This window comes from Platichthys flesus, chromosome 12, assembly GCF_949316205.1.
Source record: "Platichthys flesus chromosome 12, fPlaFle2.1, whole genome shotgun sequence".
Classification (NCBI taxonomy): domain Eukaryota; kingdom Metazoa; phylum Chordata; class Actinopteri; order Pleuronectiformes; family Pleuronectidae; genus Platichthys; species Platichthys flesus.
Window position 1 is genome coordinate 17,394,148 of NC_084956.1, and position 21,408 is coordinate 17,415,555.

Consider the following 21,408-nt stretch of genomic DNA (forward strand, 5'->3'; position numbering starts at 1 on the left):
CTTTCTGTCTGTGGCATAATGAATGTTGGCTTGTTCTTTACGTGACAACAGATTTCTAGCCAGACAGTTCACTTCAGCTTTTCATTTTAATGATCAACTGGATGTGTTAATTATATGCACATGAAGAAGGCAAACATGGACAGTTCTGTGTTATCCCATTTCTGCATTTTAAGTTTCAAAGAGGCAAGTCCTGCTGCATCAGCTTATAGTGGGTGCCACAGGAAGGACAGCGCTGGGGAGTTCCCTCATGAACCCAGAACCACACAATCGCAGTGTTGTCTTCCTCACCTGCAGAAAATACAAAACACCTGGTTTGTAATATAGACATGACAATTCATAAAGTAGACTTTTACCTTTACATTACATTACATTTCATTTAGCTGACGCTTTTATCCAAAGAGACTTACAATAAGTGCATTCAAACCCGAGGGTACATACCAAGGACGACAAGAATCAAGAAAATACAATTTCTTCAAATAAAGCAAAACTACAAAGTGCTATAAGTAAGTGCCATTTAAGTGCTACTAAAGTGTTAGTTTCAAAAAGTTGTTTGACCATGTCCTGGATGTAGACTGGACCGGATCCGTTCACAGCATGGTACGCAAGTACCAGTGTTTTGAACCGGATGCGAGCAGCCACTGGTAACCAGTGAAGGGAGCGGAGGAGAGGAGTAGTGTGAGTGAATTTAGGTTGGTTAAAAGCCAGTCGAGCTGCTGCATTCTGGATGAGCTGCAAAGGCTGGATGGCAGTAGCAGGTAGACCTGCCAGGAGCGAGTTACAGTAATCAAGGCGTGAGATGACCAGAGCCTGGACCAGAACCTGCACCGCCTTCTGAGTGAGAAGGGGGCGTATTCTCCTGATGTTGTACAGCATGAATCTACAGGACCGTGTTGTTGCAGAAATGTTGGCAGTAAGGGAGAGTTGGCTGTCGAGTGTTACGCCCAGGTTCCTAGCCGTCTGAGTGGGGGTTAACACAGAGTTGTCAAAGTTAATAGTCAGGTCATGGATGGGAGAGTTTTTCCCTGGAAGGAAAAGAAGTTCAGTTTTGTCAAGGTTAATCTTCAGGTGGTGTTGAGACATCAACTGAGAGATGTCGGTCAGACAGGCAGTGATTCGTGCTGCAAGAAAGTGATGTTTTTGTTTCTTAGCAGGATGATGCAAAAACTACTCAACCATGAAAGAATGTGGAGCAAACCCCAGAAAACGTATATATATTCCCTGAGTTCACATAGAATAATTAGCAGCTCTTGAAAAAAGAAAAACAGGCATGTTTAAGGGACTGATATTTATGAGTGTGTGCAATTTGGTAAAGAAATTTCATGAGGGGACGGTTCATCCTTGGCGGAGGTATGCACTTTTCTGAGTGACATTCTTGTGTTTGATATACATAACTTACAAATACAGCCCACCAGCCTCTTGGTTCCGGTGCATGGCACGATCTGAGGGTCTTCCTTGGTGCCTGGGTAGTATGTGTGATTCAGTATGCTGTAGGGATCCTGTCATTTAAATTTAAAGACAGTAAGTACATGTCAGATTCAACACACTACAGTCGTGTACGTGACACTGAAGAGCTGCCGACCTTTCCCTCTTTAAATGCCATCAGGATGCGTCGCTCCAGTCCAGTGGCCTGCTCCTCATCTGTTGGTATTCCTGAAAAAAAGAACAAGGCAGAGGGTTTCAGCAATACAAAACATATATACATGTGTATATATGTTAAATATAAAACATTATCACAGTGTGATTGTCCCTGCAGTTGAATGCCAGTAAAGCTGCACGTCTGCAATGGACTCCACCCACATGCACACTGTTAAGGAAACTGGCCTCAAACCAAAGGAGGTGGGTCAATAAAAAAAAGGCCTGTGCTCAACTTGAAGACCAAATGACCTTCATTACTGGATTCATAGTCACACAGAGGAACACACTGACATGTAACAACCTCAAAGCGAATAAAGACACCATAAACAACACATACTTTCACTTTGAATTAATATATTGTGATAAAATCCCATGTTCTTTACCCTCTTTAATAACTTAAGCACATGTTGGGCAGCAATAAGTCAGACTTAGAGCTCGATGAAGCGTTTTAACACTGTGGACCGTACAGGAAACAACATTTATTTATTCCGCCATACTTCACCTCACATGACCTCCTACACTTACGACCCGCGTCACTTTCTCTTTTGCTCCATTGTCTGCTCCTGTCTGACTGTGTCACATTTTCATTTCCTGGACTCGTACCTCTCTCTGAGGCCAGGGCAGCGGCTCGGTGGATCGGCCTGACCGCCACGTTGCTCCTGATCCGCAGGGTTGTTGTCCAGGCCCGATGAAGAAGACGTCCCGCCATGATCCCGCTCCGCACGCGCAGGTACCCACACTGACGCGAGGGAGGGGTCAGCTGTCAGATGGACTGAAATGACCCCGCCAACCGTCTGAGTGACAGGCGCCCGGACCAATCACAGAGGAGACGCGGCTGCGCCAACCAATGACATAGAGCAGACGGCGCAAAGAGGAACAGGTGGTAAATACTGCTGAGCTCTATAAAGCTAGAAAAACGTTATTTTCTCACATTAATTATTCGTTTTATCGACTCACACACAAACACTCATATATTATTGTCTTTCTATAGTTATGAGGACACTCTTTAACTAATACGAATTAATAACTGATTAAATACTTACCCAACCCCTTACCCTAAACTTAACCATCAAAACGAAATGCCTTGCCCTTACCGTAAACCTTACCTAACGTTTATATCCCCCTAACACCCAAAACATATTTATAATTATAACCATTTTGTAAAGCAGGTATCTAACAGAGGTGTCAAATAACGAATACTTCGTTACCTTACTTAAGTAGATATTTAAACCGCACGTAACTCTTCTACTGTATATATTGTTGTTTTTTCATATTGTTATATTGTTCGATATTGTTGTTTTTAATTTGTTGTTTGTAAAGTGTACCAACCACACCAAGGCAATGTCCTGTATGTGCAAATTTACATGGCAATAAAAAGAATTCTGATTCTGATTCAGATTTTTGGTATACTTTACTGGAGTATTTATTTTTCAGACGACTTTTTACTTCTACTCCTTACATTTTCACGCAAATATCTGTACTTTCTACTCCTTACATGTTAAAAAATAGCCTCGTTACTCCTATTTCATTTTGGCTTGTTTTCAACCCGCCGTCATCCCGCCGCACGCGCGGGATGACGGCCAGGCCGAGGCCGCCGCACAACTGCACTGGAGGGTTCCGAAAAGGAGGAGAGCAAAGCCAGAGCTGCGGCGTGCGGCACCGTCCTCTCAGCATACATCATCCTCCCGCCTCCGCTGACTCACCTCGCTGTCATGTCCGTCGGCCATAGGAGCAGGCCGGCAACCGGCAACGGCCAACGGGTTTGGGTGCCATGCAGTTGAATCCGGCTTTAGAGGAGAGCGGGGTAATGTGGGACATTTTTTACATTTGCTCCCCTCTAGGCGAGCTAAAATGATACATCAGTCAAATTTACACATTTCCCATTAATTCAAGATGTCTTCTAGCAAAGGAAATGATCAGAATGTCTTCAGGACAAAGGGCAGTGAAAATACGATTGTTTTTAAAAAAGTGGTCTTGTGTCTCACTTTAACCCGGCTACGAGGCAAAGTGATCCACTTACTTTTTCCACTTTAAAACTACCATAACAACACATGTTGTAATAGTTAAAATCCCGACAGGCTGATTGACAACCGCACATTCCAAAACTAATATCTGACTAGTAACAGAATCATGGGGATTGGTCAATTAAGCAGATTTATGATTATTATGATTCATGTGATCTCTTGCACACCCTAGCTTACCTGCACATTTTAGTACACATATGGTACTTTAATGTATTTACGTTGAAAAAATCCCCTTACATTACTTTTACTTTTATACTTTAAGTAGTTTTGATACCAGTACTTTTAGACTTTTACTTAAGTAAAAAGCTTGAGTTGATACGTCAACTTCTACAGAAGTATTTTTAAACCCTAGTATCTGTACTTCTACTTGAGTAATGAATGGGAATACTTTTGACACCTCTGGTATCTAAATAATGTAACAAAGTGCTTCACAAAATACACGGCAAAAAAAACAAATGGTAAAAGGGTTTCAATTCATTTTATGCGCCAAATCATAACATATTAAGGTTGAGACCTAAAAATAGCGAAACCAAACAGTTCCCACAATGAACAAGTACTTAGGTGGCTGTGGAGAGAAAAAGCTACCTCATTAACTGAAGTGAGCAGGGAAAAACGGGAATAGAAGAGAGCGAGAGAGAGAGACCAGATGCAGTTGCGTTACCATCATATTTAAACTCTGTCAGACTGGTTGTTGATGTTGTTGTCTTCATCCTCAGACAGCCTTCTGAAGTTATGAATATTTTAATTCTGAACACAGTATTTTCTATTATATTTCAATGTGTTTTGTCATTATTTTCTAATCTTATATTCTTCAAACTGGTATAGACTCTAGTTGTTTTTAATTGTAGTAGCAGCGTTAAATAAAATGCAGTGAAGTAAAAAAAAAGAGAGAAAAGTGTGCGTTTCATAAAAAACTGAAATTTGTCAGTATTTGGAAGTCAGTCAGTTTGGCATTAGATCAAGTTTATATAATCCTATATACTGACCAAAAACATGTATACAGGAGCACTGGTGTCCCTCAAACCACTGCTGCTCATTGAAGGGGATAGACGTCAAGGAATTAGAATTACGTCCAAAAATAATAATGGCATCAAGAATCCAGGTCTTGGCACTCAAAGTGCTTAGAAAAATATATATAAGGACTTTATTTCAATAGGCTTGAGGCATTAAAATATATCAAATGGTATCGGCATAATTTGATACGCATTGTAATGCTTCAAGTCCGAATTGTTTAACAATTTATACAGGTTTTAGAAAAACAAACAATCAGCTAACCTCTGAGACATATTAGACCCACTAATACCAACAAAGTACATAATCCAGAGAAAATCCACAGAATGTTCTTTAATTAAATATTATTTTAAAAAAGGTTTGGGTTAGAGCGGCTACAATGCTATTCTCAAAATGTTACTTTAGAATATCAGATGTAGTTCCTTGAGCTGATTTTGAATTAGTTTGAGGCTTTCTGTTTTACTGCCACACCTTCTTTGCTTTGTGTTTGTGTGTTGCAGTGGCTGGTGTGTCTGAGTATCGTTGCACTTCTTCTCCAGTTGGAGGCAGTGTGGGGACCGTGCTTTCTGATACTACTCCATGAAAACAGGAAATATAAAGAAATGTTAACATTGCTGTGGAGTCACGTAAACACACGGACTGATCGCTGGTGTATAGAGTTGAGTGAAAACTGTCAAAAAAGACTGAGTTTCGCTGTATTACTCAGGCTGCACTACAGCGTCTATTCACAGGCGCGATCCCACTACTGAGCGGCACGGGGGCTTTGACCTGCTCCGTCTCCGGCCTGGGCCGATGCACCCCTCCTTAGACGACCTGGTGGTCCCGGGCTCCCCCAGGAGCACCATATCGATACCGAACTTAGTGCGGACACCCGATCGGCATAGTCCGCTGCAGCTCAGAGCTCCTGAGCTCAAACGATCCGCCAGCCTAAGCCTCCCAGTAACTTGGATTACAGGCGCGCGCCACCGCACCCGGCGAGAACTGAGAGTTCGCTATGGGCTTTTAGCTTCTATATCAGTGACGTCAGCAAGCAGGCTAGTGACATCTGGTGGTGAGGTTCATGCATGATAGATAGACAGAACTATGGATAGATAGGTGGATGGGTATATATATATAGTTTGATAGACAGATAAATAAATAGATGGATAGATAGATGGATATATAGATAGATGGATATATAGTAAGTAATGGTGACTGGTGCTGTAACCATTTGAATGAGAAAATGCTGTTTAGTTTATTTGCCCGACAATAGGTCAACATCCCCTGCAGTGCTGCACAGTATGTAGGTGTACATTCATCAGTGTGGAGACTCTAAATTGACCATATGTGTAAATGAGTTTGGCTGTTCTCTTTGTAAGGCGGTCCTGTGATTCACTTCTGCAAAGTTTACCTGCTTTTTCCCCTATGTCAGCGGATTGTCTCCAAGCCCCTGGCAACCCAAAACGATAAGCTGCCCTGAGGACGGATGGATGGCATTTCTGTGTAGCCCGTCTGATGCTCAAATGTAGAGCATGATGAAGATAATATTGGGAGCTGACTAAGATAATACAATTATATAATATTGTATTTTAATAGTGGTGATAGCGGACTTCAACGTAATCTCTGATTTCTTCAAGGCCCTTGAAGCCACTAAGCTACTTTTATTTTATTTTTTTAAAGTACAAGCCTTTATTGATTGAAGACCATTTGCAGTACAGTTGACTTTGAGACAGATACTCAAATGATCCTTACAATGAATCACGGATACAATAAGTAATGGAAACAATTAATTTAATTGACCTCTGACACATAACATTTGGAATACCGTTTCCATTTCATTAGAGTCATTGCCTCATTTTATGATTAGAGAAAAGGTTTGAGATGCTTTGAATTATTTATAAATACCAACCCATAGAGTTCATAGTTACTGAAGGTGGAAAGTATGTGGTCGTACAAGTCAACTGAAAATCACAGTTAGGTGTACTGATGCCAGGCAGAGGCACACTAGTAGCAAACAGGATGTTCTAATACCATTAGAAATAATGATTTTAGTAATAAGAAATAAACACAACTGTACGTGACATGTTTCAGTTTTATGCTTCCAACATTATGAACCCAACTGCAACACAAACATACACATTACATTGATATCAGGCATAAACATATTCATCCACTGTGTGTGAATTAACCTAATCAACAGCAAGACATCTAACAAAATACATTACACACATAATCACAGAAGACAATACCCCACATTAGATTTCAAACAGATATGCAACAAGACACATTTAGAGTTAATGATTTCCTGTAAGTTTAGTGGAATTAGATCCAGACCATATTCACAAACAGTGACATCACAGCGAACAGGGTCCCAAGTTACACATGAGAACAAGAAGGCACAAACACATCAAAATATAAGTAAGCTGTTGATATATTTAGATTTCATAATTTCTGAACTTCTGCAGGAGACTGGATGGAGAGTCAGCAGCCCAGCGGAAACGACGATGGCAGTAATCACCTGCACAGCGATCAGAGAGACTGTGTTAGTTTCATTGGATATGGTGTACAAACAACTAATTCTTAGATATAAAACCTATAAATCTTAAGAGTGATTTAATGAAATATAGTAAACTTATACATACATTTAAACATTAAACACAATTCATTTAATCACTCTCAAATTATTTAATTTATTCACAGTAGACTAGCATGACAGAAATGCCTTCATTTAATGTGACCCTTTACACATGGACATTTTATATATTATTGCAATATTAGTAATACAATACCACTATTTTTGAGTGGTATTAGTTGATTGTGAATGTCCCCTGTTCTTTGTTGATAATCTAAATGAGACTACAGTATTAGCATGTATGTAGGTTGGTATCAGTCCTGCATACCCAGAGGGAATCTGAATTCTTAAAGGACAGAAAATAAACATGTTAGAAAGGTACTGTTGAAATCCAGGCTATCTATGCCCTAAATGGCCACCTTTCCTTTCACTTAATTCAATGTTACACTTCAAGTATTGTGAATAAAAACTCATTTGGGTTTCTTTTCTGTCTAATGCTTTGAGAACATTTTGAAATGTGCTTACTTGAGGAGACCCCTGCTGCATCCTGCTCACAGTGAACGTCCTCTGCTTGGGGAGAGACAGGCTTTTCTGCTTTTGAGGCTTCCAGCATTGGTTCCTTCTTATGTCTCACAGCCCAGTGCATTGACTGAAAAAATGGGGGACCAATCATATCAGTGGGAATTCTTGTCATATAGATTTTTTATATATCATTTTAAAGTAAATCTACCAAAGAAAAGACATAACATACAGTTTTCACAGAATCATTCAAGGCTTGCCAGTCGTGGAATGAAATCGTAACCCCACTTCTTTTCCACAGGTCATAGTTCTTCCTTTTGGTTTCATTGGATAAAACCTCTTTGGCCTCTTGTAGTTTTTGGAAATCTGCCACTGTCATAAACAAAGAACATATCAGGGCAACTAGATTCCATTAACATTATCTGCTTTGAAATGAAGACAGAAAATGTGTGGTCTAAGTAAGAAAAGTGAGGTACAAATCACATTTCCGGCTATGCCACGCATTCCATTTATTTGTATGATTTTGATCAATTTCTTTTGAATACACGCCATTATGTTACAGCACGTTCCACAAACATGATTTACCTGCTCTAGGGCTGTCTAGGTGTTTGTCTGGGTGGCACGCCAAGGCGCGGATCTTGTATTCATTTAGAATTTGTTCAGTCTGAAAGGGGGAAAAGTAAACAAACAACTACAATGATGTTTTGCCAATTTCAACATTTGAACTTCAGGAATCAGTTTCTTATTCTATTTTGGAGGGACAATTTTCCCTTTGGTAAAAAATATGTTTTGCATTTGGCCACATCTCTGTGACTGAAAGGCCACGAAAACATTTCAAACCGATTTTGTACATTAAACATGTATAGACCGGTCTTTTTAACGCTATATTGAATAGTGTATTGATCCTTTTATTTTGTAGCACCATTAACGTCATATGACACAAGCTTCCTTCTTAGTGTTGCCAACAAAATTTTTAATGAAAGAATATCATCATCGTCATCATCATCACAATTAGGCTGCACTGACGTCGTCATCATACATACACTCAGACCTTGCATTGATAACTATATGATTATAAATATAGTACTGTGCGTGCTTTTCATGTCCCTACACATAGTGAAGAGTGAAATATGAATGACTCATACTGTAATTGTACAACAGAGGATGACGCACGAGTTCGTTTTCTTCTCCTGGAGCATCAACAGGTCTCTGTCGGTTCAGACGTACCCGCCAGAGAGTAACTCTGGCGTTTACACAGGTCTGGCGATCAGTTTGTTAAAGTATCACACATGTGGCCAGTTGCTTGGGTCCATCCAGCATTGTATTGACCAATTCATACACCGCGCATGAGTTGGTTTGTGCATCTAGATCAAAATTATAATGTCACCCAGAAAATAGCGTGACCCCAGACCCACCCACCAACCACCCAAAACTTACCGAGGACAGCTCATCGCAGCCAAGTAACCCGTAGTAATCCTCCAGGTCCTCTGGTTTGCAGTTCAACAGAGCCTCCATAAGTGTGTTGGTGGAAATGTGTGTTTTCTAACGGAGCGATTTGTCTTCCACCCTGAATCACAGCTTGTGTGACTAATAGGCTCCTGGTCCTCCTGCTGACTCACTGATAATTTTACCAAAGTGTATCTTGTAGTTGTTTTGTCAGCTAGAGCTATGTGACAGGTGGAGAAACATAAAAAAGTGTCCAATTCTCCCCTGAGTTGTGGAGAAAAATTAGCTGTCCTTTTAACCATATGACGTGTGTTGCGTTCAAGTGCCCGGCTCAAAGTCCCACTTTAGCTGTTTCGCGAGAGGTATAAAACGATGGCATAGAGCGAGTTTAAATAATTAGAAAACACAAGCTTGACATTGTGATAGATTGATGTTATATTATATTGTATGTGTAATATTCACACTATAATCAATATCATGTGTAATATTACTCCTTCGTATTATCATTACTATTTACTAGCACTTTAGTTTAGTATTACATAAATTCCTCATGGAGCTTACTTATTTGTATTTGTATTATGTTTGCGGTCATGCAATGGATTGCACATATAATATTATTCTCCATACTTATTATTATTCAAATTTAGACAAAATGTGGTCAGGAATGGTGTTCTAAGACTTTTGCCAAACGGTTCGCTCGTAAATTCTGAAAAACGGTGGAATTTTAATGGGAGTCAATGGTAGCCTACATCGAAGGAACGAGTGAGAAAATGACAGATGTTCTGTGCCTAAACTGCTCTCAAAGCAACATATGGAGATTGTCATACACGAATCTAACATCTAAATCTAGGAAAACGGGTAAGCTTTGCAGAAATGTTTTAATTAAATCTTTCAGACCTAAATCTTTTGCTCTATGAGGTCTAAAGCGGAAGCTGGTCAGATTTGTTCTCCATTGACTTTAATGTCAATTTCGAGATTTTCACGGTCACATGATCTCTTTAACCAGCCAACACTCGCAAATTTTGTCTTTTTCTGGTGAGTAGGTCTAAAACAGAGGGGGCTCTCTGGCTCCGTTTCTCCTTTAACTGAAATTGACCGGACGGTCTTTGAATGCAGCAATATTTTTGTTATGGTTTTACGTCATCAACGTAATCCTGGGACGTTCCGGTCGTCGCGATTGGTTGAGAGCGGGTCACGTGCTCTATGCAAATGAGCCAGCTGTCTGGGAGGAAGGCTCAGCGGCTCTGCGGCTGAAGATGGCGGACGGTGAGAGCAGTCTCGGAACGGGCCTTTCGAGCGCCTCCGAAATGGACGAACCTGCCGCGAAAAGGTCCAAAATGAGTCCGGGAACCGACTGCGGACTAAAAGGCGCCAACGTGGACCAAGTATCGTGTGTTTCCGCGGGCACAGAGAGCTGGGAGGCGGCGGTGACTTGTCCGCAGCCAGCAGAGAAGGAAGCCAAGCCGGTGATGGCGGTAGAAGCAGAGCAGGCCCCGGCGGCGGCGGTAGGCGGAGACAACAATGGACTGGTGCTCTCCGAGCAGCACAAACCCGCCGTGAGGCTCGACCACAGCGCGGTGCTGGGGACAACAGAGGAGGGAGCTGGTGAGACAACACTACGTTTTTTTTTTATATTTCAGCGACTCAACATCAGCTTGTTTGACCAACTTCACCGGCGAGTTAGCGTAACGTGAAACACTCCGAGAAGTTCGCGGTACAAACTAGAAGACGTGATTGTTGAGAGGCGAGGTCTTCTCTTGACCAACACTTTGACTTTTTAAGTCATTTCTCACGGATACAAGACTTATGAACAAACTTATTCCCTTTCTAAACTTTGTTAGCAGCTTAGCATTTATTAGCCGTTTCCATACTAACGTCTTCTGAAGTTAACGGTTAACACCACTTTTCTTAGATTTTATTAGTTAATTTGTCCGAATTCCTGTTTGCTCAGATTTTCACGAGCACGATGATTTCCCCTCGAACGGTCTGTCTGTCACACCGGACAACAACAACGATGAAGATGACAGATCCTCACATGCAAGCTCCAGCGACTGGGCCCCTCAACCGCAGATAGGTAAGTCATGAATCTGTGAAGCATTTAGCAAGTAAACCTTCCCTACAGCAGCTTCTACCACTAGAGCAACTCTGCAAACCACATTGTTCCTACAGGTAGTGGTACAATATGTTCATGTTGAGTACAAGTGACGCTGAGATGTTGTATTCTTGCCCAGGTTCATACAGCTTCATCCAGCAACACATCAGAGACACCGATCCCAGGACCATCCTGAAGGATTTGCTTCCCGAGACTGTGCTCCCACCAGATTTAGACGACATGACACTGTGGCAGATCATCATCAACATCTCAGAACCTCCAAAAAGAAAGAAGCGGAAGGACATTAACACCTTGGAAGATGTGGTTAGGCTACTACATGAAAGTAAAAGGATCCTTGTGCTGACTGGTGCTGGGGTATGTGTTAACTCTAGTATTCTACAGCTGTACAATTATAATACAATGTGTTTAGTGTGTAGTTTCAGTGTCCATGCTATTAAATCAGAATGCTTTTATGCTTTTTGTGCAGGTATCTGTTTCATGTGGAATACCGGACTTTCGCTCCAGAGATGGTATTTATGCCCGGCTCGCTGTAGATTTCCCCGATCTTCCAGACCCTCAAGCTATGTTTGACATTGAATACTTCAGACGGGACCCAAGACCATTTTTCAAGTTTGCTAAGGTTTGTACATTGTGTCCATTTACCAATGATTTGATTGCCCCTGACAAAGATCAAGGTGTACGAAGTTAAGCATAAGTAAATCTTTCCATGTTGGTGTAGATTATTCATGAATATGTCAGTTTATACTTACTTGGATCTGCCCACTCATTTTATTATTTCACAGGGTTTTGTTGCATACAGGGAAAGAAGCTACTAAAAAAGCGGAAAATCTTAGTTAAAACCTTAAATCTTTGGTATTATTTTACAAATGTCGGTTGTAAAGAACGTATGTGGGTTTTGCACATCCAGAATAATCTGCAGTCAAAGGGTTACACTTTGTGAGATTGAGGAGGAATAAGTCTTCATCCATTTAGCTGTAGTTATATTTGTTTCAAGTTAGAGGGCCTTTTAGTTGTTCTAAGACTTGCACTATAAGACTTATTCAGGCTATAAATATTAAAATGATTTAAAAAGACAGACTGTAGGGAAGGATTGATATACATGACTATAGTATACTTATTTCACTGCATCCTCTTTGGTACAGGAGATCTTCCCTGGTCAGTTCCAGCCTTCACCCTGTCATAAATTCATATCCATGCTTGATAAGCGAGGGAAACTTCTGCGCAACTACACACAAAACATCGACACATTAGAACAAGTGGCTGGAGTTCAGCGGATTATCCAGTGTCATGGTAAGTCAAGCTGTTTGTCTTGAATTCTGCCTTTTTTCTATGTATTTCTCTCCAGGTTGGTGGTGAAAGACTATTAATGTGTCTTTTATTTCAGGGTCGTTTGCAACTGCATCCTGTCTCGTCTGTAAACACACAGTGGATTGTGAGGCTATAAGGGAAGACATCTTTAACCAGGTATTTATTTATTACAAACAAAATCATCCAGTATAAGATATTCCCATTCAGTATTATTGGAAACTGGATCATAAAAGTCACAGGACACTTCAGTTTCAATAAAGTATTTCCCACAGATCTTCACATTTGTGTCATACACTGCATTTTAAGCAACTTCTGCAACAATTGCAACAAAAAAGGTACCATTGAGGGAAAATCCACAACACACCATGTTGCCCAGTATTCACATCTTACATTTCAGAGATAATGCAGAAAACAGTGAATGCTTTTTTAATGGCCTAAGAAGCAGATCTGTGAAGTCAGGCAGTGGTTTTTAAAACTGATGCAGCACTTAGCCATTCCAGGGTTGAAGATGACGAGAAGGAGCAATTTAAGATATAAAACTTAAAATGAGCTTACCCTTTTTAAAGTAGACATTTTGACATGTCAAACAAGTGATGGGCTCTAACTGTGATGTAAAAACCTTGAGAAATCAAATTCTCTTCAGTTAAAAAAAAAAATATAATAAAAGATAATATTACATCAAAAATACATGTTGATTTCTTAAATATATATTATGATCTCTTTAAGTGTCATTTTTATATCCAAACATGGTGCATTTTAAACAGTGAATATACGCATCAATCATCATCTCTGTAGTCATTTTTAAGTTTGTGGTGTTAATTAGATTGTAGAGAGGTGTTTCAGGCAGGTTGTCCATCCTCATTAACATGCTTTAAATAATTTGTATATTGGGCCAGATAATCTTCAATCAAATATGAAATATCACTGATTATTTATAATCTCAGAAAAATATAATAAAACAATAACAATAAAACAATAAAATAATGAAATATACAGTGCACAGACATCTCTCCTGAAAGATTAACATCACCCATCACTAACTGACTGTATGAGTCAATAGTGTTGCTAATAAAATAAATTCTTCTTGCAGGTTGTCCCTCATTGTCCAAGGTGTCCAGATATTCCAATGGCAATCATGAAGCCTGACATCGTCTTCTTCGGCGAGAATCTTCCAGAAATGTTCCACAGAGCCATGAAGCAGGATAAAGATGAGGTCGACCTCCTGATTGTCATCGGCTCTTCTCTTAAAGTCCGACCAGTTGCCCTCATCCCAAGTACGTTTTCATCAGATAAATACATTTTCTGTAAGATGCACGCAATTACGAGTAAATCTGAGAATACAATCTACAACTGATTTCTGTTTATCCTCCTCAGACTCCATTCCTCATGAAGTGCCTCAGATCTTGATAAATAGGGAACAGCTGCCTCACCTCAACTTTGACGTGGAGCTGCTTGGGGACTGTGATGTCATTGTCAATGAGCTCTGTCATCGACTGGCTGGAGACTTTGAGCAGCTCTGCTTCAACACTGTAAGACTCACTGAGATCACAGAGAAACCCCCTCGGCTACCTGAACAGCCACCAAGCGAGGCCTTGCCTGCTTCCAGCGACGCAGCTCAGGAGGAGCAGAGGCAGCACAGCACAGACTCAGCAATTAAGCCTTCAGAGGAGACGGAAAGTCTGAATGTCACAGAGACCACTGATAATAATGTTACACCTCCAGAGCCTTGTCCAAATTCTCAGTCTCCTAGCGAGGAAAAGGCTGAGTTGTCAGAGTTACCAGCAGAGTTACCAGCAGAAGACACACCAAAAGAGGAGGCCGCTGAAGTGAAAAACCGAACCTCCAGCCTTGAATTTCGAAGACGATGCTGGATGAGTCGAATCAACAGAAGTCCAATCAGCAAACGCCTTGAGAGTAAGCATTAGACCCTAGTAGAGAGACCAGAGTATTTACTAAACTTCATACAAATACTTTTACATATATTTAGTATCTTTTTCCCCTCATTCATTGTTCAGATACACGCTACAATCCAAATAAATACAAATGCTTACGACTGAGTAGATGGAAGCTAGATAGACACTGGTAGATTTTCTTTAAATATTGATTGCACATCAGTAAATTGTATTGTCCCCCCACAGCAGGCCAGTACCTGTTTCAAACACCAAGTCACTATGTCTTCCACGGCGCCGAGGTTTACTCCACCTCTGAGGATGAGACGTCGAGCTCGTGTGGCAGCGACAGTGACGATTCTGAATGCAGCGCTGACGAGGTGGAAGAAGAGAGTGAGCCAGAGGAGTCCGACACACAAGCAGCGGATGGCGAGACGTGCCTCAGAGACACATTAGAACACACAATTGCCAACAAGGCCACACCGAGTGTGCAGACAGACAATACTTCTGAAAAGACTCCAAGCGACACACACCTTTAAATGTAAAGAACATAGTCAACAAAGCACTAATTGTCTATATATGTTTCGTATATTTTTGACTTTTACCTTATTATTTTTCATAAAGTTGAAATTGTGTGACAACTTTGTGTGATTATGCATCTTTTTCATTTTTTTCTCTGTTCCCTGTTCGGTCCCATGCATTGTGTCTGAAACCTCATACTGTATGCTACCTACTAAATAGAATGCAGTAGTTGTGGTTTGTTTTGTCGTCAAGGTTTTTTTTCCATGTGCTAAATTTAGCTGATGCTCTCATCTACAGCAGCATACCACAGATGCAACACTAGATCAAGCTTTATTTCCTAAATGGCAGTAATTACAAGCAAAGACATGTCAATCTCAGTCCGTAGACGTCAACTGTAATCAAATGATGTGTTGTAGAGTTGGTTATGTTACCACTGGGGAACATGTAAATATGTAAACCTACTGTCTGCTAACTAGTGGGTACTATGAGTTTCAGACACATACATAAATCAGAGGGTTTATTCGAAGTCGTAGTCTAACTCGCAATACAAGAAGTTCGTTTTCAAGAGGGCGAATCTGGGGAAAAAGGAACAGTACTTTAATTTTAGACCAAAGAACACTTAATCCACACGCTCCTACTTCATCATAAGCTTTGTATGTTTAACCTGTCATCTTGGGGAAAAAAATCGAACTATTGACAAGGTGTTCCTTCAGATATGTGGCAGCTACTTTTTATGGTCAAGCCTCTTATTTTTATACTCTGATATGAGACATACTCATCAAAGAGTAGATGATTTTACCTGTACAAAGTTATACTACATTGTCATATTAAGCCGCATTTCAATGTGAATACATTGAAATGCGGCACTTTTGATTTCCTCCTTACAAAACTGGCTGTGTTGCTTCCGTCATTTTTCATAGGCTATAAAGTTTAAACGGTTTCCTTCTTCGTACGGAGGAGTCTGCTGCCTGTAAAGATATCCTGTTGGTAGATGAGACATGTTTGAGCCAATGTGTTGGATTAATGTCTTCACCAACATTCACATGCCATTTACAAGGTTATGCTTTGTTTACGGTTCGAGGAAATGAGAAATTTTTACATCATTAAAGTTGTTATTTCTTCTGGAGTTCTCAGTAAAAGCAAAGATGAAAAACACTGAGCACTCATCATTTCTCTTGTGTCAAATACACCTGTTCACAGTTAAAAGTCAGTGCTGTCAAGAAGACGCGAACATTGCGCCACCTCGTGTCCGTGAATGCACCATGACAGTTCCTCTTTCCACTATGGTGCTTTCAAAGACACATTCAGAGAGAACTGGCTTATAACAGCAGTACAGTGCAATATTTAAGTATTTCATGTTAGTCACTGACTACTACCTTTGAAAAAGCATCAAGTATGATGAAAACTATCTACGCGTCCTACTTGTGTAGTAAGGTAATTTGTAATTTAACTGTAGTATCAAGCCAATCTATTTAAAGCATACTGTATATAAAGACGTTATAATTTGTGTACATTTAGTTACATATTGATTCATTTATTTTTTATTAACATCCTATGGTAAAAGTCGGTTCATTATATTCACTATTCACTTGCTTACATGAATGAGGCCTGTAAACTGTATTTATCTGCACAGTCTTTGGAACTACATTTCCCGGCAGCCACCTGCTTTGTGTCAGCTGTCCGGTGTTACGACATGTCGTAAAGAAAATCAGTCAACAACAGCAACACCGAGATGGACACAACCACACGCGCCTGACAGTTCCTCTCTTTATCGGTATTTTGCTAGCCAACATGTTCTCTGTCACCTGGTGACGCCAGGCTCCGGCACGCAGGTCCAGTTGAGAACATGGAGGACATGGAGGACGACAGTCTGGACGTGAAAGACGACCACAACCACAACTATTGTGCGAGCGGCAGCGGTAAAGCTCGCACGTACCTCAGCAGCCGATTGTCGGATGTTCCACCGGTCCCGCAGCCGGTGCCGGGTGGGGGAGAAGCGGGGAGCCACCGAGGGAAGCAGTGGTCCGGCAGCAGCAGCAGCACCACCTCCACCACCACCACCGGGGGATCAAAGTTAATGGACTCGGATTCAGGGAGCGAGAGCAGCGAGGTCAGCGAGACCGACTGTTCGGCTCTGCCTCCGGCTGTAGAGGGGAAATTCTCCCTCGACTCTACCTCCAAGTTCCGTAAGTTGACTTGTAGACAGACAGCAGGGCCTGGTGTCCTGTAGCCACTCAGCACTCACTACACACTGATCACCTTCCATTGATTCTCAGTAGAGAAGCGTAGTAGAAATCCATCACCTAATTCCAACCCTCTGCCTAGAAGTGAGTCTTCAGCCACAGTGCACAGTGCACCCAGACTTCAGTACATTTCCCATCATGCATCTCCCCTCTTTGCTCACAGTCCTAAATGCCATGGCAGTTGAGGACTACAGGAAAAACCACTGGCCAAACCTGGAGAAGGCCATTGATCGTCTGCTGATTCAGAACCCCACAGACCACATCTCTGTTTCCTATGCCCAGATATACAGGTGAGACCTTTGAACAAACGCAAACCTGAGCAGAAAGTATGTCCTTTCCTACCGTGTGTGATTCCTGTAGAGATCCACATAGCTGCCGTGGGTTAAGATTCTATCCCTCTTTGTTTTCCTAGTTACATCTACAAGTGTGTGTGTCAGCAGCACTCTGAGCTGCTCTACAACGATTTGACATCAAAAATCACAAGTCATCTGCAACAGGTTTCCACACGTCTGCAAGTAAGTCAATCCAAACATAAGCAGAATATCATATGCGCTACATACGGTAAGGATTTATTGAACTCACACATTTATTATTATTATTTTGCAGGCCAGCGCTCCTGAGGACTTCATTGAGACCTTCAACGTCGCACTGACTCAATACACAGCTTCTCTTCAGTGTATTGTTCCTGTGTTTATGTACTTGGTATGCATCTTTTTTTATATATTCGACAAATATGAATGTATAATTCGGGCTATAATATGTTCCAATACCTTAGCGTCTTGTGTATCAGCTGATACCAAGTACCAATACTATGACATTGCATTTACAAAGATAATAACTTGTATATCATATTTTGACTGCTCGAAGCTACTTGATGGAAGTGATGCTTGGCATCATTGTGTCACACTAGTGCCCCCCCCTCGACACTGAAGTCTTGCATATGGTACACTTTGCCTCCTTTACTTGGAATGGCTAAGAAGAAGGTATTTCTGAGAAAAGAAAATTGTAGTTCTATCTGGGTGAAACAAAAATTCTACACACGTGGTATTGGGTCAGTACATGGATTTGGGTACTCACCAATGCCAGAGCGGACACTATAAGAGGCCTTTCCCATGCTGGTATTGGAACATCTCTACTATGATATAAACATTCTGTTCCGCACCTTAGAGTGTTACCCATATCCACTAAATGCCAGCTTCTCAAGGTTTTTCATATCTAATGTTTTCAGAGTAAGTTCTACATCGAGTCAAAGCTGAACAGAGACTTAAGAGACGATCTGATGAAGCTGTTTGCTGATCACGTTGCAGAAAAACATGTGAACACACTGATGCGTGAGTGTCCTACTTCATTTGTAGCCCTGGTGGCTTTGCCTGTGTTTGTGAATCTGTAAAGAAACTGCACCTTGGTACACAAATGAGTTCTGATATACTTGTGATGTGGTTCTTGTTTAGCTCTTCTCATCGAAGCCTATTCCATGCCGTTTAAAGTGCAGCCATCTACAATGGCCAGTGTAGTGAATGGCCTCTACAGCCTCCGGCCAGGTGAGCATTGTTGATTGTCTGTATCTGTTAGGCTGCCAGAAAGATTGTTGTAAGTATCTGCTTTGATGTAATTTAAGCTACAAGCTAATTCAATCTTTTGGCCTCCGCTACAGCAAACAAAACTCAATTTATTCCTCCAGCAGAATCAGCTACTCTACATCTTGCTCCTCTGTGTAACAGATTGTTTGGTTCCTCCTGCAGATTGGGCCCATTTGGCTCCGGCTCTCTTCTCTGGGTTTATTCCCCAAATCAACCCTCCTGCCGTGGAGTCGCTGCTGTCTGACTATGCTGCTCGTGACCAGAAGCTACAGATGGAGCTCTCCATGAACGGGTTTCCACGGTCAGTTCACCAAGGCTTCAGTTACACGTATCAACTGATCAAAATACCTCACTCCCAAAAATATTGTTTCATCAAGATCCATGAATTATTCACTGGGGAATCTGTGAAAATCTAAAGCGAATCCCTAATCACATAATGTTAAAGAAAGTGAAGAGAAATCCCTGGATCCCCCCCTCAGTCCAGATCTAGACCGAAATGTAAAGCTGTCTTTCTTTGCCTGCGTCCCATCTTTCTACCAAGGTTCATGGAAATCAGTTGAGTAGTTCTGCTTCTCTCCTGGTTGACAATCAAACAAAGAGACAGGGGCGGAGGTCATTAATATAAGGCAGCTTTGGTTTTTGAACTTTACTTCAAACCACTAATGGACTGTTCCCTGTTTTCCAGGGGGGACCAGTCTCGCAAGCGGGCCAGCGAGGACTCATGATAGCCCAACCGGCGTCGCCACAAGGGTCTGCGGAACTATTACTGTGCCTCCTATGTCTTTATCACAAGTTGGCTCACTGCACTAGGTACAATGTTAACAATGTGTCAGTTTCATCTCTCTCGACTCAAGGTCACACCACACTGTGAAGAACAAAGAGAACATGATGTTGAGTTGTTGAGCAGAAGGTTAATCATCCTGCACTAAAAGAAAACACAAGCACACAGACTTCCATTATGGTGCTTTCCTCTGTGACTATGATGCATCCAGCTTCAGTATTTGTGGGATGTTGCCGTGTGTCCTCAGACTGTTTCCTCATGTGAACAGTGCCTTCATGGTGTCTGTTGGATCAGATATCCTGACAGCAGATAGGCTGGTTGGAGGGTTTCTCATTCCTAACCTTTAACATGGAAGTGTCTTGTGCGAATTCTATAAACTGGGCTAATCAAGACTTTCTATTGCTGCTAATAATACTGTCCTTATGTTAATACTACAAATCCCATGTTTACCAGTGTCTACAGTCAACACAAAAATGAGTGAGGAAAGAAATGGGAACTCAAGTCAATGACCTCAACTATGATTCTCTTCTTCATGTTGCCTTTACTGGGTTGGTAAACCGGATTGTACTTTCCAGTTACGCCAAAGAGGATTTGCAGTACTTATTATTTTTTTTCTTTTATATATATATGTATATATATAAGGCATCGAATTCGAGCTGACATTGTTAATGTTGTATACTGTCTGAGTCACTGAGCCATTTAGGTTTTTTATACTAACAAGTTTTGACCCGTTTGTTAAGATGTAAGTCAGAATCTAACGTTAAATGTGACTTGTTTGTTTCAGCCTTGTATGTAGGAGTGGCAGGGATTCTCATCCAGGACTTTACACAGAGTGCCAGAAAGCTTAGACAGCCACACAATAGTGTTTGAGATCTCTCTAATCATGCTTCAGTTTTCTTTTTTGACAACTCACCAAAATCGTCCATTAACTGTAAATATACTGAACCTGATGCTTCAAGGATTTAATTAAACAAATCATATGCAATTATTGTTTTAATCCCGAGTCTGGAATACTTTTGCATTAAATTTTTTCTAACAAGTGTAGCAGTTCATGACGTCTTTGCATAGTTATCTTGCTTTACTTGAATAGAAGTATTTGATACAAGGTCCAACACTGTTTTAAGTGTAACTAGATGCTCAGATTTGCTTTTTGTTTCCATCTATGGTCTTGGAAATGGATCTCCTCATCTTTCAAATAAACAAATTTCATTCATTCCATTTGACACAGAGATGATGTTGTTTTTCACAATTCAACATTTCAAATATGAATGTTGAGAAATGTTTATTTTCGATCAGTAGGCATTATCATGAGGGTAATGAAGCACAAGAACAGTCAGTGCATGTATGTGATAAAACTTCTGTCACTTTCTCTTAAACCTGCAGCAGCAAGATCCTTCATCTTCACGTTGAAACAGCTGAAGACATTTTCACTTGGCTCAAATGCTGCTTCAAATAACCGTTGAACAAAACTTTTTATCTAAAAACCATAAAGTCCCCAGATCAAGATAAATGTTGCCGGATGTTTTACCACCTGTATATTCTTTACACTATCCAATCGTTTCAGAATTGATTATCACTGTTAATCTGTTGTGTTACCATTAGTCTGTGAGAGGCTGAACAAGGGGCTTCTAATTCTGTAGGACGGAGGGTCTCTGACGGTCCACTGGAGGAGGAATCCCTTTACAGCATGTGCTGCCCGGCCAATGAGCATGCACGACACCTAGACACATGGGCCAGGCGTCTCCAAAAATAACCTGCGACCACTGCACTGACAAATGTTGCTACT

At 41.0% G+C, this 21,408-nt stretch overlaps 4 protein-coding genes across 5 annotated transcripts; 2 read left to right on the forward strand and 2 right to left on the reverse strand.

Moving 5' to 3' along the window:
* Positions 1-67: 67 nt before the first annotated feature.
* Positions 68-2,398, reverse strand: LOC133965945 (cytochrome c oxidase subunit 5B, mitochondrial). The gene is made up of 4 exons (XM_062400556.1): positions 2,239-2,398; positions 1,580-1,650; positions 1,397-1,496; positions 68-288 (listed from the first exon to the last, which is right to left on the reverse strand). The coding sequence occupies exons 1-4, from the start codon at positions 2,342-2,344 to the stop codon at positions 176-178; spliced, it is 390 nt and encodes a 129-aa protein (XP_062256540.1). The 5' UTR covers positions 2,345-2,398; the 3' UTR covers positions 68-175.
* A 4,325-nt stretch (positions 2,399-6,723) lies between these two features.
* Positions 6,724-9,505, reverse strand: dnajc12 (DnaJ (Hsp40) homolog, subfamily C, member 12). The gene is made up of 5 exons (XM_062401518.1): positions 9,178-9,505; positions 8,326-8,404; positions 7,973-8,112; positions 7,747-7,870; positions 6,724-7,167 (listed from the first exon to the last, which is right to left on the reverse strand). The coding sequence occupies exons 1-5, from the start codon at positions 9,253-9,255 to the stop codon at positions 7,085-7,087; spliced, it is 504 nt and encodes a 167-aa protein (XP_062257502.1). The 5' UTR covers positions 9,256-9,505; the 3' UTR covers positions 6,724-7,084.
* A 418-nt stretch (positions 9,506-9,923) lies between these two features.
* sirt1 (sirtuin 1) lies at positions 9,924-16,173 on the forward strand. The gene is made up of 10 exons (XM_062401556.1): positions 9,924-9,948; positions 10,303-10,791; positions 11,138-11,260; positions 11,418-11,653; positions 11,766-11,918; positions 12,442-12,589; positions 12,684-12,763; positions 13,698-13,881; positions 13,982-14,521; positions 14,746-16,173. Exons 1-10 carry the CDS (start codon positions 9,924-9,926, stop codon positions 15,033-15,035), a joined length of 2,268 nt encoding a protein of 755 aa, XP_062257540.1. The 3' UTR covers positions 15,036-16,173.
* Positions 16,174-16,707: 534 nt separating this feature from the next.
* cacul1 (CDK2 associated cullin domain 1) lies at positions 16,708-20,845 on the forward strand. Of its 2 annotated transcripts, XR_009923960.1 has the most exons (9): positions 16,708-17,204; positions 17,425-17,551; positions 17,674-17,776; positions 17,868-17,963; positions 18,490-18,592; positions 18,713-18,802; positions 19,004-19,142; positions 19,527-19,695; positions 19,752-20,845. XR_009923960.1 is itself a non-coding variant. In XM_062401600.1 (8 exons), exons 1-8 carry the CDS (start codon positions 16,865-16,867, stop codon positions 19,564-19,566), a joined length of 1,038 nt encoding a protein of 345 aa, XP_062257584.1. In that variant the 5' UTR covers positions 16,708-16,864; the 3' UTR covers positions 19,567-20,845. The 2 variants fall into 2 exon arrangements, 1 of the variants encoding a protein (XP_062257584.1); XM_062401600.1 differs by having other exon boundaries at positions 19,527-20,845.
* The last annotated feature ends 563 nt before the right edge of the window (positions 20,846-21,408 follow it).